General features: G+C 39.5%; 1 protein-coding gene across 1 annotated transcript in view; it reads left to right on the plus strand.

The window, feature by feature from the left end:
* Positions 1-11,672: 11,672 nt before the first annotated feature.
* The window catches only part of CLCF1 (cardiotrophin like cytokine factor 1), a 44,234-nt gene continuing 38,119 nt past the window's right edge, over positions 11,673-17,787 (plus strand). Inside the window, exons 1-2 of the mRNA XM_075842882.1 lie at positions 11,673-11,780; positions 14,897-15,060. Coding sequence (XP_075698997.1) covers positions 11,765-11,780; positions 14,897-15,060 — 180 coding nt within the window. The 5' untranslated portion in view covers positions 11,673-11,764. The remainder of the gene's footprint in view (positions 11,781-14,896; positions 15,061-17,787) is intronic.

The raw sequence follows: 17,787 nt of genomic DNA on the forward strand, positions 1-17,787 counted from the left end.
TTATACACTGCACACATAGAAGAGGAGAATCCTGCTCTCCTGTCTGTCTGTCTGTCTGTATCTATCTACATGGAGGAGATTATACAGAAGTAATGAGCAGTGGAGCTGAGAATCCAGCACTGGGGTGTAATATAAATCTTACCAGCAGCGGTCTGTGTGTTTCACTCTGCTCCTACTTCCCTCCCCTGCTAACACCTCCCTCCACCGTAGACTAAGGGTATGTTCACACACAAACTCAAAAACGTCTGAAAATACAGAGGTGTTTTCAAGGGAAAACAGCTCCTGATTTTCAGACGTTTTTTAAGCGACTCGCGATTGTCGCTGTGTTTTTCGCAGCGTTTTTACGGCCGTTTTTGGAGTCCCAAGAAGTGACCTGCACTTCTTTTTCACGGCCATTTTTCAAAACGGCCGCGTAAAAAAACGGCCCGTCGGAACAGAACGCCGTTTTTCCCATTGTAATCAATGGGTAGATGTTTGGAGGCATTCTACTTCCGATTTTGTTGGCCGTTTTTCGGGCGTTTACGGCCTGAAAAATTGCTGAAAATAGGCCGTGTGAACATACCCTTACATGCAGCGTGTGTGTTGCTGACACACTCTCTCTCTCTCTCTCTGCTTCTCCCTCCTGCTCCCCTCTCCATAGATTTGAAAGATTTGGAGTGGGAGAGTGTCTGTTGCTGACTCACACTCTCTCTTCTCCCCCTCCCCTCTAAATACACTTGTATTGTAGGCAGTGAAGTGACCCACCCCCACCTTTTGCAGCCCATAAATTTTGCTCTGTAACCAGGGATGGACAATGCTTGACAACAGGAGGGGAACAGCAGATTCCAAAAAGGGAAACACCTAGTGGCAGTAACTTCACACAGAATTTGTATGTAAAAAAAACAACAAAATTTTAACAGTGAGTAAATTATAAAGTTGTTCTATATCAGGTATACTAATAGATTAGCGTGAGTTGTTTGAAAAGTTAGTGTCCGTTTCTATGGGTTTTCCATTGATGGCCCTTCCTTAGAATAAGCCATCAGTGTGTAATCGGTAGGGGTCATCAGAGTTGGCACTACCTTTCACAGCGACGTCCATTCACATACAGCTGTGTCTGTTACTGCAGCTTAGGGCATTCAAGTGAACAGGAATGAGCTGAAGTACGTGATATAGCGGCAGGAACGCATATGTTACCACCGCAGTCAAGGGACTGTGGCCATCTATTGAGAAATGTTGCCCCCCCCCATCATTCTGCTGATGGGTGGTGATCCTGAGGATAAGACCCCTCACCAATGACACGTTGAAGGTGTTGTCCGGGCACGGGGCAATTTTGCATTCTTATGACCTATCCACAGAACAAGTCATCCGTAAATGATTGTGGGCGTCCGACACCCGCACCAGCTGCCTCTGGGCACCGGATTTCATGCAGTGGCCAGTGTCGGAAGCATATGGTGCAGCACTGCTTAGTACAACAGCACGGCCGATGTACTGTGACGGGAGCCATCTGCTTCCGGCACGAACATCCGGTGCCCGCAGGCAGCCTGAACAGCTGATCGGTGCGGGGTCCCGGTGTTGAACCCCCACCGATCATACACTGATGACCTATCCTGTAAATGGGTAATCAGTATGAAAAACCACTCTACGCCCGGACAACCCCTTTAACGTTAATCTTAGGATCGACCATCAATGGAATATCCTGGAAAACCCTTTTTTTTTATTCACTCTCCATCTCAGGCCAGAGGACAAATGTTGGAATATTAATAATAATGTAACGCTCATAACCTTTCATTCAACACTTGCGTCTTCAGTGGGGCTCCACGGAATTTATGACTAAATTTATTGCGGCCACTGCGGCGAGTTCTGAGGGTATTCCTGTGTAAGAACAAATGGGACAATTACTGGTTGAGTTAATTACATAAATTCACTCGTACTCTGACAGCAATATCCGTACCGGCCTTACTGTTCGGGGCACATGAGGATTGAAAATTACTATATTACTTTGCGGGTTAATCAGCTCAACATGTTTTTTATAGGGCGAAATGCCGCGCCTGGCACCTTTGTACGCAGGCTGTATAACACAACTGCTGAAAAACTAATGGAGATTTAACAATAAAGTAGAAGCCTGAAACTGTATTTGTTTTGTGTTTTTTTTTTTTTCCCCTTCAGTCGCGGAGGCAGCTGGAACATCTGGATTTCCTATCCAGACCAATATAGAGCCAGACGTAACGGCCAAGCTTGAAATTCTCATAAAATCAAGAACTAAATTGAAACCGTTACTATTCTGCTTTTGTAGAATATATCAACACATTTTGGGAATGTTTTATGACAATGAATATTTTGGAAGCTAGTTATTACGGGCAAACCGAGCACGATTGTGCGGCCATTTACAAGCACGGCCATATTCTACTTCTACTTCCAAATGTTGGTTTCGACCGCTACAAAATGGACGCTATAAAGGACTCTGCGACACGTTTCTTTCCTTAATTCCGACGCCATTCGTGATAAAACCTGTAATAACGCAGATGAAGCCAGCTTTATTGTTTTATAAGGAAACTCGATATAAAGCAGACGTGCCGAACATGCACAGAGCAGCTATGAAAAATCTCTGACCTTCACCTAATTCTACACAGTAAAACCTAGAAATAGACAATGTAGGTGGTAGAACGAGTAAATGTGGTAGAGTCTTTAAAGGAATACAAACATTCCTAGGCTTAACCCCATATTGACCTATGTGTTTTTATGGCGGTCTTATTATGGGGTTCTACCTTTTTACACTACGCGGAATAGCGGCCGCATGAAAAATCATCAACCAGCATAGGGTTCAGCTGTCCGCGACAGCTAGAATCCCCAGTGAGAAAGTAAAAGTGGTCCTTTACAACTCCCCCCTTGCCACTTTCTATATAACCCATGCCATAGTTACCGTACAGAATTTTTTTTACAGATTTTTGGCCACTGATTTGTTACTAATTTTGCTTAAAAGGAGGAATTACTGTCTAGTATTTTTGTAAAATTTTGGGCAGTTGTGATTTCAGTAAACTATGGACATCTAGGCACCATCTAGTGGGGACATCTGGGACCACATCTATAAAAAATACAATTCCACACAAAAAGTTTTTATTCATAGAAACTGTGATCATGTATACATAAATACATCTCCAAAAAATGTTCTATTCTGCAAAGTGCCGAATTATATTAGCTCCTACTCCTACAGAGTGTCTTTTTTCGAAAGGCATTTCACTTTCCTATTAAATGCTAAGTGGAGGAATGAAGCTGACAAACTTTTAAGATGCCCGAAATGGCTGTCTATAGTAGTTGTGACTTTTAACCCCTTGGTTTCAGTACCCATGGTCATCCTGTACCGCGAGAAACTGAAGTGCAGTGTAATTTATTTTTTACCATTATTTATATAGCGCCAACATTGTCCACCTTGCTTTATACTACCTTGCAGTGCAGCATGTGTAGCATTAACCCACTTGTAGTTCATGTGCTCGACTTAGAACAGCCGCTTATGAGCAACAGTGGATTCCCCTGAAGCTTCTTCTATCAACAAGTGCTGATGAAGGGTATGGGAAAGCTTGGTTGGGTGTGGCTTATTATGGGGCGGGGTTTATTGAAGTGTGGCTTATGAGGTGGGTGTATTGGGCGTGGCTTGTTATGGGGTGGGGTTTATTGAAGTGTGGCTTATGAGGTGGGTGTTTTGGGGCATGGCTTGTCATGGAGTGGGGTTTATTGAAGTGTGGCTTGTCATGAGGCCGGGTTTGCCAGAATATAAACTTTTCCTGAATATTTCCTGTATATTGTCCTTGCTATAAGGAGATTACAGTGAAAACGGTATCGAGGGAGGGGATTGCCTGTAACCGTGATCTTAGATGCCATTTGCTGCTACAGTTACTGTTTTTATAAAGCCTGGATAACCCCTTTACTCCAGACCAGAACCCAAAATTCAGACCCCAGACCAAACTTTATCATTTCAAGCCAAGAACAATCCCCATAATTCAGGCCCCATAATACAGACCCCAATATTCAGACCACAGACCATACCCTAGACCAAACCCCATAATTCAGACTCCAGATGCCAAAATTCTGACCCCAAACCAAACTCCAATATTCAGACCCCAGACCATACCCATAATTCAGATTCCAGATCCCAAAATTCTGACCTCTTTAATCTCTTTAATTACTCATCTCTCCTGGCTCCTCTTCTGCAGGCCCGACTCCTCTTCGCCTTCCAATGTCCCCACACATGATGTTGTGATGCTGGCCAGCGCCAAGACGTGTGCGTTTCCACGAACAACGAATCGAGGAAAGATGAGTAATTAATATAATCCGTTACCTAATGGAATAATCCAATAGGAAATATCCGATTTAAAAAAAAAAATAATTATAATGCTGACCCTGCGTTTGCGGGACAGATTGCCCCAAATACATATGTGTTAGTCCCCAAAAATTGGAACTGTGATTGTATTCTACCACGTTGCCGTCTAAGGGAAGTGATGTCTCATATGTCGCTATCTTCAGGACAATTTTTTTTTATTGACTATGAGTTCAGTATTATTCATAATTTGTGGTCTGAACACTCGAAACCGATCCAGGGAGGAATTATGCTGCACTCCTGATCACTTTCGAGTATGAATATGGTGGCAGAAAAAAATGGTTATTAATTATTACAGCTCCGAAATTTTTTAAAGGGAGAACCAGTTTAGGCATGCCCAAGGGCACGTATGTGTAAGCGTTTTTTGCACTTAAACCTCAAAACAATGGAATTGCAATGGGAGATTTGGGAGGGCGGATTTCTATATTAAGAGAAGTCTGTCTCCCGTGACAGGTACTCCCAAAGAAGCTAATCCTGGTTCAAAGTAGATAATTTTTACTGATATATATATTTATACACCACATGTAAAGAATTATTTCACGTATTTCTTTAAGGCTGTATTCACACACACAATTTTTGATGCAGTTTTTTTATTTAGCTTAACACAGGAGAAGGAAAAACATAAGGTGACATGCATTTTGGTGTGGCACAGTGAGACACCTTTCTTGCAACATGAAAACAAAAATGCCTAAAAAGATTTTTGTTCTGTTTTTCACAGTTTTTTTAACACTACGAAATTCCTAAATGATCAGACAGTTTTTTAGTGATTTTGGGCACGTGATGGTTTAACTGCCCTTACTTTTTTATTTTTTAAGGGCTACCAAAATTATTTTTGCATGTTTTTTTTCGTGACATATAGGGCTGTTTTTAACACCTTTTTTAAGATCAATATTATTTTTTTCAGTATTATTAGGGTATGTTCACACGGTAAACAAAAAACAGTTGTAAAATACTCAGCTGTTTTCAAGGGAAAACAGCCTCTGATTTTCAGCTGTTTTTTATGCATGAAGCATTTTTTGATGCGTTTTTTACGGCCGTTTTTGGAGCTGTTTTTCTATTGAGACAATGAAATACGGCTCCAAAAACGACTCGAGAAGTGACATGCACTTCTTTTTATGGGCCATTTTTACAAATGACTGCGTAAAAAAAATGCCCAGTGGGAACGAACTGCAGTTTTTTCCATTGAAATCAATGGGCAGATGTTTGGAGGCATTCAGCCTACGTATTTTTAACCATTTTTCTGGGCGTCTACGTCCCGAAAAATGGCTGAAAATAAGCCGTGTGATCATACCCTAAGGGGTAAAGTAATTTTTTGATTTAAAAATGCTTTTTACTTGTGTGTATGTGTGTGTGTGTGTGTGTGTGTGTGTGTATATATATATATATAATATTTTGATTATTTTTCTTTATTTTCTTTATTTTTTTATTTTTTTGTTACCTAATATGTCCTCCAAGAGGTCATAAAAGACCTCTGTGGGACATTCACACTTTATAATTTTAGTTTTTTCAACTAGGCTGCCTTCGCACGCTTTTTGTGTGGCGTTTTTTTGGCCCAAAAACATAATGCATCTGAAAATGCAAGTTTTTTTTAGTACAAATGGTACATGCGTTTTTATGGCATTTCTTGCAAATAAGTGTCTTTTTTAGGTGGCGGTTTTCCCATCGCAAATGATGTGGTTATCATAGTGACATGTCAGAAGTTTTGATCGGTGGTGTCTGAGCACTGAGACCCCCACCGATCGGTAAAAAGAAGCGGCAGAAGTGCTCGGGTGAGAGCTGAGCTTCTTAGTTTCTGATAGGCTTTTCTCGTAGCGGTGTACGGGCTTAATAGAAAGTCTGAGTCCGTGCACCAACTGCTCAGCTTTCTGAGAAAAGCCGATCAGAAAAAAGCCGATCAGCTTCTGCCGCTTCATTTTATCGATCGGTGGGGGTCCCAGTGCTCAGACACCACCGATCAAAACTTCTGACATGTCACTATGATAACCACATCATTTGGGGGTCTCAGTGCTCGGACCTCCAGCGATTAAACTTCTGACTTGTCACTATGATAACCACATCATTTGGGGGTCTCAGTGCTCGGACCTCCAGCGATAAAACTTCTGACTTGTCACTATGATAACCACATCATTTGGGGGTCTCAGTGCTCGGACCTCCAGCGATAAAACTTCTGACTTGTCACTATGATAACCACATCATTTGGGGGTCTCAGTGCTCGGACCTCCAGCGATAAAACTTCTGACTTGTCACTATGATAACCACATCATTTGGGGGTCTCAGTGCTCGGACCTCCAGCGATAAAACTTCTGACTTGTCACTATGATAACCACATCATTTGGGGGTCTCAGTGCTCGGACCCCCAGCGATAAAACTTCTGACTTGTCACTATGACATGTCAGAAGTTTTTTGAAACTTTAGTTACCCTTCAAAGCAATAAGTTCCTAGAACTGTCTATGGAAAACTGCATGGTGGTTCCGCACATGGTGCCTTCATAGTTTCTACATGTGATTTTAAAGGTATGTTCACACAACCTATTTTCAGCCGTTTTTCTGCACGAAAAACAGATAAAAATACGGGAGCTGAACGCCTCCAAACATCTGCCCATTGATTTCAATGGGAAAATGGCGTTCCGTTCCCACGGGGAGTTTTTTATGCGGCCCTTTTCATAAACGGCCGCATCAAAAATCGCCTCATAAAAAGAAGCGCATGTCACTTCTTGAGCCGTTTTTCAGACGTTTTTTATTGACTCTATAGAAAAACAGCTCCAAAAACGGCCGTAAAAAACACTAGTTGCTTAAAAAACTACTAAAAATCAGGGGCACTTTTCCCTTGAAAACAGCTCCGTATTTTCAGACGTTTTTTGTTAAGCGTGTGAACATAGCCTTAGACTACAGTTTTTCCCACTGACATCAATGGGGAAACCTGCCTTCAAAAAAAAAAAAAAACCCGTAATAACCACGTACAATAGGGCATGCTGAAGTTTTCAATAAATGCAGCATTACCAAGGTGGATTTTAACTGCACTGTGTGAATGGGATTTTATAAAATAGAGATTTCATTATCAATAGTGTCATAAGGTGCATTTATGTAATGGCACAAATTGCACCAAATTTATTAAACTGGCACAGATTAAAAATCTAAAACCCAAAAAAAAATAAATGTACAAAAATGCAGTAAATAACCGTACTTTTCAATACTTTGGAAGGTTTTGTAAATTTGTACTGAAATATAACAGTCAATGAAATGATGTTTTTAATAATGACTTCTTCATTCCATTATAGTACAATCTATTCTATCCTAAGGACACCTCTGATGACTCACTTCGTTTTTTAGATGTGTATCATGAATTTTGTATGATGTTTAAAACATTTTTTTAATGTCCCGGCGTTTATAGTACAGATATAAAAAAAAACAAAATAAAAATAACGCAGATTAATCAGAAGAGAATGTATTGTGGATCTAAATTCCGATATTATATGTATATAACTGTTGCAACGTCCAGCTTGTTGCAATTATCATCCTTGTCATACAGAACTATTTGGCTCTTAGTACGTTCTGTCCACTGTTGCCCATTTATGAAAGGTTAAAATGTTACATTATAATCAGAAATGGCTATTTTTTCAAACATTTTTTGCACAGTTTCCATATTGGCCACTAGATGTCAGGCTACACTCCATATTGGCAAACAGAATAGTCTCCTTTTACAGGCTGCTGTAAAACTGGATATTATCAGTGCATTATTACTAGTAGGTGGAGCGGTAGTAATAGAATGACATTGGAGGTGCCTTGTCTGAGGCTACATAAGGGGGACTGGTAATATCACTCCCAATGCTGACTTTTCCTTTAAAGACTGTCTCAATGAAGATTGATTAGTCCAAACTTTTCATTGAGAAAAAGTTTGATTATATGGTAGGAAGTGGTTCCTGTGGTGCCTTAGGCCCTGTTCACATGGCAGAATTTTTGCGACGGATTCCGATTTCAATGGGAGTGGGAGAGGGATAATTCAGCGGCGGATTTTGCGGTGGGACTGATGATAGTGTCCCTTTATATAGTCAGTGACTCCTATATTGTAATTGTATCATCAAACCGGGCTATGGGTTAGGGTATTATGGCACATTAGATGTTTTTGTTTTATGTACCTATGACATTGCTGTTTTTGATGAAGAGGTTCCTTGCCAACTTTTATTTCGGATTATATCCAAGAACCCTAAAAACATAAATTAATTCAAAGTACCCCCAAATTTTCAGATATGTTTGATTATAGCTGGTGTTTTCTTTTTATGATCCTTTAATCTTTACTGCCCCCTAATGGCAATATTTTCCAAGATTCAAATCTCATCTATAAACTCCAGATTATCAGATTTTTAGGAATGATGATTGAACTGATGTATTTCAGCTTTATAATAAAAGGGAAAACTATTTTCGGAAGCCACCACACCCCTGAAATACCAGCACAAGTCAATTATCCCGTTGGGGGTCACAGTTACTTGGATTTCCCTCTCTAAAATGTAACATCAGATTAAAATTGCTGGTTTTCTTGGACCATCACAACTTCTGGACTATCAGTATATCTATCAGGACTGAAAACATTCTCATTGGTTTGAATGAACTAAGGTCCTGTTCAAATTTGCGTCGCGTATTTACATTGTTCTGCGCCTTCAGAACAAGGGAAAACCGGTAGAAACATATTTGTTGCACCACTGATACCACTGTGGGCCGACGGAACCCACTGGCTTTAATGGGTTCCGTTGGCTTTCCGGGATAGAAACTTCATCCAAAGATGAGGTTTTAACGTTTGGGTGGAGTTCTCCTTAAGGGTATGTTCCCACAGGTCGTGCACGGCGCGTAAAAGTACGCAGCGAAAGCGGCCTAGAACCCGCAGGGAATTCCGGCCGAAAAAACAAATTTGATTTTCGGTCGGGATCTCTGCTACGGAAAACAGAGGTGAAATAAAGGAGCCAATACTTACCCTATGTGTCCGTCTGTTCTCCGTGCAGCCCGTCCTCCTGTGATGACGCTTCAGCCCATGTGACCGCTGCAGTTTTTTTTCCGTCAGATTTGCGATTTTTGCGGCAGAATTTTTCCGCAGCGTATAGATGAGATTTGTTCAAATCTCATCCACTTTGCTGCTACTGGAAATGCTGCGGATTTTCCGCACCGAATTCCGTTGCGGAAATTCCACAGTATTTCGGTTAGGTGTGAACCCGGCCTTATTGTGCTCCTTTGCTTCTATATAGTACGAATTTCTATTTATACTTTTCTCGTTGGAAAATGGTGGGAATCAATATCCCATGGCCCTCTCAAAAGCAGGGACTGTGTTTCAGATTTTAACACTCTCACTTTTATGACTTCCTTCCTAAACATATCCGAAACAATTCAGGAAACGTACTTGTCTGTGAATTCGAAGTTGCATTACACTGGTGAGCGACAGACAATTCAGCAGCATGAGCACACGGAAAGCCTGCCAGTTCCTGGCTGTCCTCTGAGTCAGGGTGGCTGGCCAGATATTTATCAATGGCTCTTACACCCGCACTCGCCGTAGCCACCCTCCAGGTCACATGACTAACAGGTTACCCGGCCAAGGGCTGAATGCAAGTCCAGGAAACACGACCTTTCTCAGCATGCACACAGAGGACACTCTAATTATTGTTTCGTTAGTCATTAGTCAGCCATTGTCTCCCCCTATGATCATCTGTCATCTGGTCACCTTCCTGTGTATCACACGGCTTGTATGGCTGATTTATAGCATTTAACTGCTTGTGTTTCTGACATGTATATAACTCCTCTTTTTTTTTTTGTTCTTTGCTCTCTATATAAGAAAACCTATAGAGTAGTGCGCTGTATTACCTGAGGAAACCGCGAAGCGATAATTAGAAAAGATAACATTAAAAAAAAATTAAAAAAATCAGCAAAAACGTAAAATGCACAAAAATGTTAAAAAATTTATATATGTAAAGAAAAGAAGAGCGATAAAATAAAAAAAAAAGGAGAATAAAAAATAGGGGAAAAGTAGAAATACTAAGAAAATTAACAAAAAAAAAAGAAATCGGGAAATAGAAAGAAAAAAAATCAGAAAAATTAAGGAAAAAAAACAGGCAAAAACAATTGACTAAAATGCAAAACCAGAAGCCAAGTAGAAAAAGAGGGAATAAAGGAGACAAAAATACTAATTCTCGGCTTCATCTTTTTTTCTTTTGATATTTGTTTTTATTTTTTTTCTATGCATTTTTGCTTTCTTTCCCTTTGTTACTCTCTATTTTTGGTATTTTCCTTATTAATCTTTTATTTTTCTCTCTTTTCATGGTTTACTTCTAAAAAATCCACCTTTCTTGGGTCAGTGCTTCGTGTTCTTTTACTTCTCAGTGTATTAAGACATAAATCACCCCCCCCCCCACCCTCACTGCCTTAGGGTCCTATTTGTATTTACAGGTGAGGAGTTGAAGAGTGAGGTTGAATATCTGTTGTTGGGATCCATGCAATGTTCATGAGAAGGTTAGAAGTCCCAGCTCTGAGAAGATGTGAGTTCAATGTTCTGATATCTATGCATGAGAAGATAATGATAGGTCTCAGTTCTGAGGTCAACCTATTATACCTGTGTTAGAAGAAGACGAGTCCTTGTCTTCTCCATATTCTGATACCTTAGTGTTGGATACAGGTGAGATCTTCAATGCGTGACGTATTAGGAGAAGGGAACAGGTACGACATGGCTGACATACGTCTACTCACTTAAGCAGGTGTAGGACAATGTGACCGGTCAACATTTCAATAGGTCAACTTTAAGGTTTTTGACCATCATTTCCAACCATGTAGGAATTATTTTGTAATATATAATGATACCGGACGTGGTGACAGGTCTGCTTTAAGAAAGGGTAAGTAGTACCTGTCTCACTGTCACGTATTAGGTGGATGGCAGAGGTCCATGTTTGGATGTCTAACCCGTCATGTCTTTGAGTCTATATCTTTGAAAGACATGTCTATCCTCAAGAGACAACAAGTTTCTGTGAATTGTAGACAACATGAGAAGGTATTGGGTTAGATAGAGACAGGGGCATTGAACAGCCATGACTATCTCACCTTCTGCTTTCCTTTCACCTCTCAGCCTACAGAAGACGTAGAACTTTTTCTCTGTCTCTCCCTCCCTTTTTTGCTTTTCACTTCCTCTCTCTCTCTTTTTCTCTGTGGTTACTTATATGACGTCAGGGGAGAGGCTCCAATTCTCTCTCCCTCCCAAAAATTCCTGCTTCCCCCTCCTTTTTCTTCCCTTCGCTCTCTCCTCCTCTCCCTCCCCCCTCCCACAGATCACCCAGTCTGGCTTTAAAGGAAGGTAGGAGCGAGAAATGGCACTCTCTGCCCTGGCTAGAAAACAGAGAGCTGGGCTACCAGCAACCAGCAGCCAATAACTTTCCTGGGCCTCGACATGCTGCTTATCACAGGTACCCAACTCCCTCAAACTTTCCTATACATCTTTCTTTCTTCCTTTCTGTGCATCTAGCTGGGCCGTCTCAGTCTACACCTCCATCTCAATACTTTCTCACTCATTCCTTCTTCCTTTCTTGGAGACTGTCTTTCGCACCCGTCTCTTCCTCCTTCATCAGTCCTCTGCCTGTCTTTAAAGCACTCCATGTCATCACAGTTACTTTTTGAAGCTGTAGCCGATATTCCTTATTGCTTTTGTATTATTTTCTAGTTCGGTTCGCCAATCTAACTCGAAGGACTTTTTATGCTCGATTCTTCTTGTCAATTAGCTATCAACTTTTTTTTATACAGCGACTACTTTATCTACAGTGCTTTATTATTAGAGATTTCAGGGCACATATTGACAACACGTATTGCAATGAAATGATAAGGCGAGAGAACGCTGTCCAATAGAGCTAACAATTTATTTGTATTGCCGGCATGGTGTTATAAAATTTCACATCGGGTGACTTCCAGGACAATCGTTTATGTATTCGCCTTCAATGAGATATTAAGTGTATACATCATACATATTAATAATAATACACATTGTGGCATGATACACATCCCGGGACCTGATAAAATTAGATAGAAAAAGGACATAGACTTAAAGAGTTGAAGTGACTGAAATGCAAAAAGAAAAGAGGAGTGCATAGGAGATATATAAGAACCGTGTCTGTGTCATATGAGGGTGAAACACGAGAGAGGCCCTTGAGACAGACACTTGTAGAAAAGTGTCAATATCAAAGACAGATTGTGACATCTCTCAAAGTTCCCCACCCTGAGCATTGACAGACAACACTAACACACCTTCTTTAACTTGCTCGGCTTACCACCCCGTTTTATCCTGACTGCATGCTACCTTCTGTCTACTGGTGTATCTGAATTGTTGATTCCACTTTGGTCCTTTCAATCTGACTATCTCCTTCATCTTTTCGTCAACCATTGTCTTCTGGAGCTTTTCTTCTTAGCTCTGTTTAGTCTCTGTCTAAATGTACCTGGGATTTTCTAACTATTGCCTTCTCATACCTGGGATAGTGTTCTTCTGACCAGCTCTCTGCTGTTTCTTCTCTATTTGCCTTTCCTGCCTCACTGAGATCTTAACTTTTCCAATGTCCTTCACCCTTGTTGTCTCCTTTTTTCTATGGAAACATCCATTAACTCATCTTGATATTCTATACACTTCTTTAATTCTCATCATCTCCCTCTTTGTCCATCCTTGGATTCCTATGCAACTTTTTTAAACTCTGACTTTTTGAATATTACCACCATTCTATTTTATATTTCTACACTTGTTTTTTTGCTTCTTTTAACTTAAGGTTAAATGTCTTCTCGTGTCTTTCAATGTCTAAAAAGTTCTGGAGATCTTCCAGAGGGGAACCGTGAGAACAAAAATAGTTGAGGGAAACACACTAAAATGTACAAAACTCAGAAACCCCTAAAATGAAACAAGGTCGAAAGTCTGTCTATCTTATATGAAGCCATCAGAGTTTGTTGTCTATTGACCTTTTCTTCAATGTATAAGATAAGAGAAAGGATTTCCTCAGAAGTCTTCTGGAATGTTTTTATAATTTGCATAAAAGATTCGGAATTTCTCTATAACTTAGGATAAAAGTATTTTTGGACTATGTTGTGTATATATATGTTGTATATATAGTTGTACATAGTTCTACATAGTATTATCTAGATACATGCTTTTTTCTTCTTTATTCTATCCTATAGTCCTGTGTTTTTTCTTCTCTGTTGTCATTTTTGTCATTTGTTGAATGTTTTCTATAGCTTGTTGCTTTTTTTTTTTTTTAACTTGTCCCTGTTTTAGCCTGTTTCCTCTCATTTCTACAAAGCTCACATGTGCTTCCTATTACAAGTAAAAACAGAGAGTGAGGAACCAAAATAGAGAGATAGAGGTGTCAAAAGAAAGAATAGTAATGAGAAAACAGGTCAATGGATTTATTTATATTTCATTATTTTCAAAATTCCATCTCGGTGACTTCATATAATTTTGGTTGTTTTTATACAGATTTTCCACTTTTAACCAGGCCCGCTGTCTTCATAGCGTAGAAGTGTAGCGTGGAAGTATTGTTATATGGGACACTCACAAGATTTCGTCTGTTTAGGCTTTTAATAGCAAAAAATATCTCATGGTCCTTGCTCTAACTGGTTTACAATGAAATATCAAGTGTTGGAAGTACAAGACACAAAAGTAGTTCTCATGTATAAAGAGTAAAAAAAAAAATCCCTTATACTTTACATATATTTTGTCTTCTGTTCGCCAATTGTTTCATTTTCAATGTGGTCCAAAAAATTTTTTTTACAAATCAAAATAATTAAATAATTGAATTTAATAATAAAAGAATGTCCACCACTTTTTGTTTCTTTTAATCGCATTTATATTCCAGCAATTTTTCTAAGAAAATTGAAAAACTACTTTTCCTCGATTTCAAGATTTAAATGTTGCACACAAAATATAGTAATAACTAAGGGTTAATAAATGAGTAACCTACGTGACCTTTAAAAATCAATTCTGTATTAAAGTAACTATGTCTGAATTGATAATTACAAAATAATAGGCCCATACTTGGCAGTCATGTATATGCCTATTACGATGTGACTTTCCATCCCTGGAAATAAGAAATGAAAAAAAAAATAATAGCAGATACATATTTTAAAAATTAATCATGTGTCTCACTAAGAAACGGAAATTAAAATTCATGCTGGAGGAAATTCTACCTAAAACGACTATCTAATAGTCAGCATCTAAGAGGTCGGTATCTTAGAAATGGTTATTTTGATAATAACCCCAATAATTCGATCATTAATTGCAAATTCGTTCTGTGCCTTGTACTTAAAATATAGAGAATAATTTCTGAATAATGTATTAATGAGATATATATTGTTATATATGTTACATTTCAAGTCTTTTTTGATATTTACTGACCATTTTTATATTGATTTTAAACATTTTTATTTTTTTTCTTCTTTTTTTTCCCTTTACTGCTTTTTCCTATTTTATGTCCATTACTTTCTTCTTTTCCCCGCACCTGTCACTCTTATTACTATTCTCTTGCTGACTCTCAACCATCTGTATCTGAAGAGGGCTCCCAAAGAGTCCTATGTGCTATGCTGGTGTCTCTCTTGCATGCAGTTTTAGTTGATACTCTAAACATAACAGACCCTCTCGCTCGAACTTCAATTCAAAAAAGCTACGATCTCACAAAATACCTGGAACACCAACTGCGCTCTCTGGCTGGGCCATATGTGAGTACCAACTTCTTCTACCAGTTGTTTTCAGTTTATTGGTCAATAAGTCTTAAATCTATATATCGTGACATAAAACCTAATATAAGTGTGGAGTCTTCTCCAATTCTGGCTTTAACCCCAAACACGTAATAAAATACTATCTCAATAAGGATAGACTTGAAATGGAACGGACATTGGAAATGTAAAAAAAAAAAGAGTTTCTTTATTGTTAAACATCTTGATAGACCTGACCTGGTACAATTTATGGCGCCCTTTTGTTACACCTCTTGGTATTGGAATGTAGACATTAGTTGTTCCTTTGGTAGAATAAGGATTCCTTAGAGGAAGATATTACAAGTTCTTAAACATCCAGTGGTCTAATTTAGTATGTTTAGAAATATGCTTTAGAAATGTGTGACCCACAAGAGCTTTTAGATTCTTTATAATATCCTATACATCTGAGAGGAGGGGTAGGGGACGACAACATTTTTTTGCTTTGGTTATTAGGAGTCTTAGGTGGGAGGCGGGGTACTGTTATACCTTTATGCACAACAAGGATGAGAATGACTGAGTGGTGTATAGTGTAAAGGCTCTTTTACACGGGCCAATGATCGGGCAAACGAGCATTCACAGAACGCTTGTTCCCGATCATTGCCAGGTGTGTAAAGGACAACGATCAGCCGATGAACAAGCAAACGCCCGTTCATTGGCTGATTGTATACTTTATGCAGCCGAAAATATCATTGTCGGCAGCTCATCTCCTTGTGTAAACCGGGAGATGTGCTGCCGATATGATGGTAATGTATGAGGACAAGCAATCGTAGTAACGAACATTTATACATAGCTTCTTGTGAAAGAAGCAAACAAGCGCTAATCAACGAGCTGTCTCGTTGATCGGCGCTCGGCTACATGGCCCACGTGAGGCCGTGTAAGAGGACCCTAAGTGGCAAAGTACACCACACCTACCTTGTAAAATTTTCATGGATAGCCCTTAACTTTTTGAACTATGGAGTTAACAAGATTACTGAACATGAAAAGAGCATGGGGTCTACTGTCCATCCAGCGTAGTGCTGTTGATTTTTTTTGGCTAAAAAGAACGTTTCACGAAGGAATATTCTAAGGTGGTGTTGCCAGGTTTTCTCCTCAAAAATCCCAAATAGGCAAACTTTTGGGCAATGAGGTATCTTAAAACCTAGAACCTCAGAGAGGAAATCCGTGACCTCCCTCCAAAAACTCTGAATTGTTGAGCAATCACAGATCATAGGCCAGACGTCTGAATGGTTTCATACTCATCTGATACACTCAGTAGATTATATTCTCGTCAGTTTTGAAAATGATCAAATGAGACTATAAGTCGGTCACGAGGTCCCTGAAAACGAAGAACTCCGATTAAAGGGAAGTCAAAAATACAAGATCTAGGGGTTGGAAGCTGGACGTTTTGCCCTTATACTTTTACTTTTTTATCTTGGTATGTATGTGTACACTGTTGTATGTATACAAGTTACCCGTCGTATATGACTGGCTTCTCTGTACCATGTATCATGCCGGGTTTTTTAAAACCAAATAAAATAAAATGTAATGAAAAAATATAATCTAATATACTGCGCGAGTCAAAAGACAGGAACCTCTCAAATAACTAATAGTGTATTAAATCTATGAGACTATGATGTATTACCCTATCCCTCTGCAGCTAAAATCTACAGTGCCCAAATCATGATATTTAAATAAAAAAACGGTTGTATATTTATGGCACTACATTTTAAAGAGGTGCTCCAGTGAAAACAAGTTGACATGAGAACAACTATTGTTCCGACCTCTCATTCCTAATTTCTACACATAGCCACAAAGCCTCCTACCCAGACTACAATGGGCAATACCCCAGCCATGCGGACAAGACAGGAGCATTATCGATGGGTGTCCGTCCTATCACAACTCTCTTTAATCATGAAGCTATGATGGGTAAATGCCAGTGCCGCCATATTGTACACTTCATAGGTTTAGGCAATCATGTCTGTAGGCTCACAGACTTCATTGAGTTAACCTTTGTACTAATCCAGTTAAGCCATGGAACACATTGTGACCACAACTCATTTTTAAGGGCCTTTTACATGGGCCAATTATCGGGCAAACGAGCGTTGTTCCCGATCATTGCCCTGTGTAAACAGGGAAACGATCAGGCGATGAGCGAGCAAACGCTCGTTTATCGGCTGATTGTATCATTTACGCTGCGAGAAATATTATCGTTATCGGCAGCACATCCCTCTGTATAAACAGCGAGACGCGCTGCCGAAAGGATAGAAATGTATGAGGACGAGCGATCGGAGTAATGATCGCTCGTCTTCACACATAGCTCCTTGTGAAAGGAGCAAAAAGCGCAGATCAACAAGCTGTTTCGTTGATCGTGCTCGTTTACATGGCCCATGTCGGGCCGTGTAAGAGGTTTATTAGTGATCAAGAATTTACCTGGTACCATAGATATGCAGATGATTTCTAATAATTATTTTATTTTATATAAGATTGTAAAAAATTGGCCCGATTTTCAGTACTTAGAGTAACTTATGTGACAATTCGTATCGGTATGGTGCGAGACATGAATCCTTCATTCATATGTTCCATGTGCACTGAACCAAAAAAAACAAGGTCATGCATTACATATTTGTACCTCCTATGGCTCATGAAGCCCATTGAAAAAAAGGCACAACTCATATTGGTCAGAAACTATCCCTAAAGAAGGCAACACAATAT

This window comes from Rhinoderma darwinii, chromosome 11 (genome assembly GCF_050947455.1).
Source record: "Rhinoderma darwinii isolate aRhiDar2 chromosome 11, aRhiDar2.hap1, whole genome shotgun sequence".
In the NCBI taxonomy this organism is placed as follows: Eukaryota; Metazoa; Chordata; class Amphibia; order Anura; family Rhinodermatidae; genus Rhinoderma; species Rhinoderma darwinii.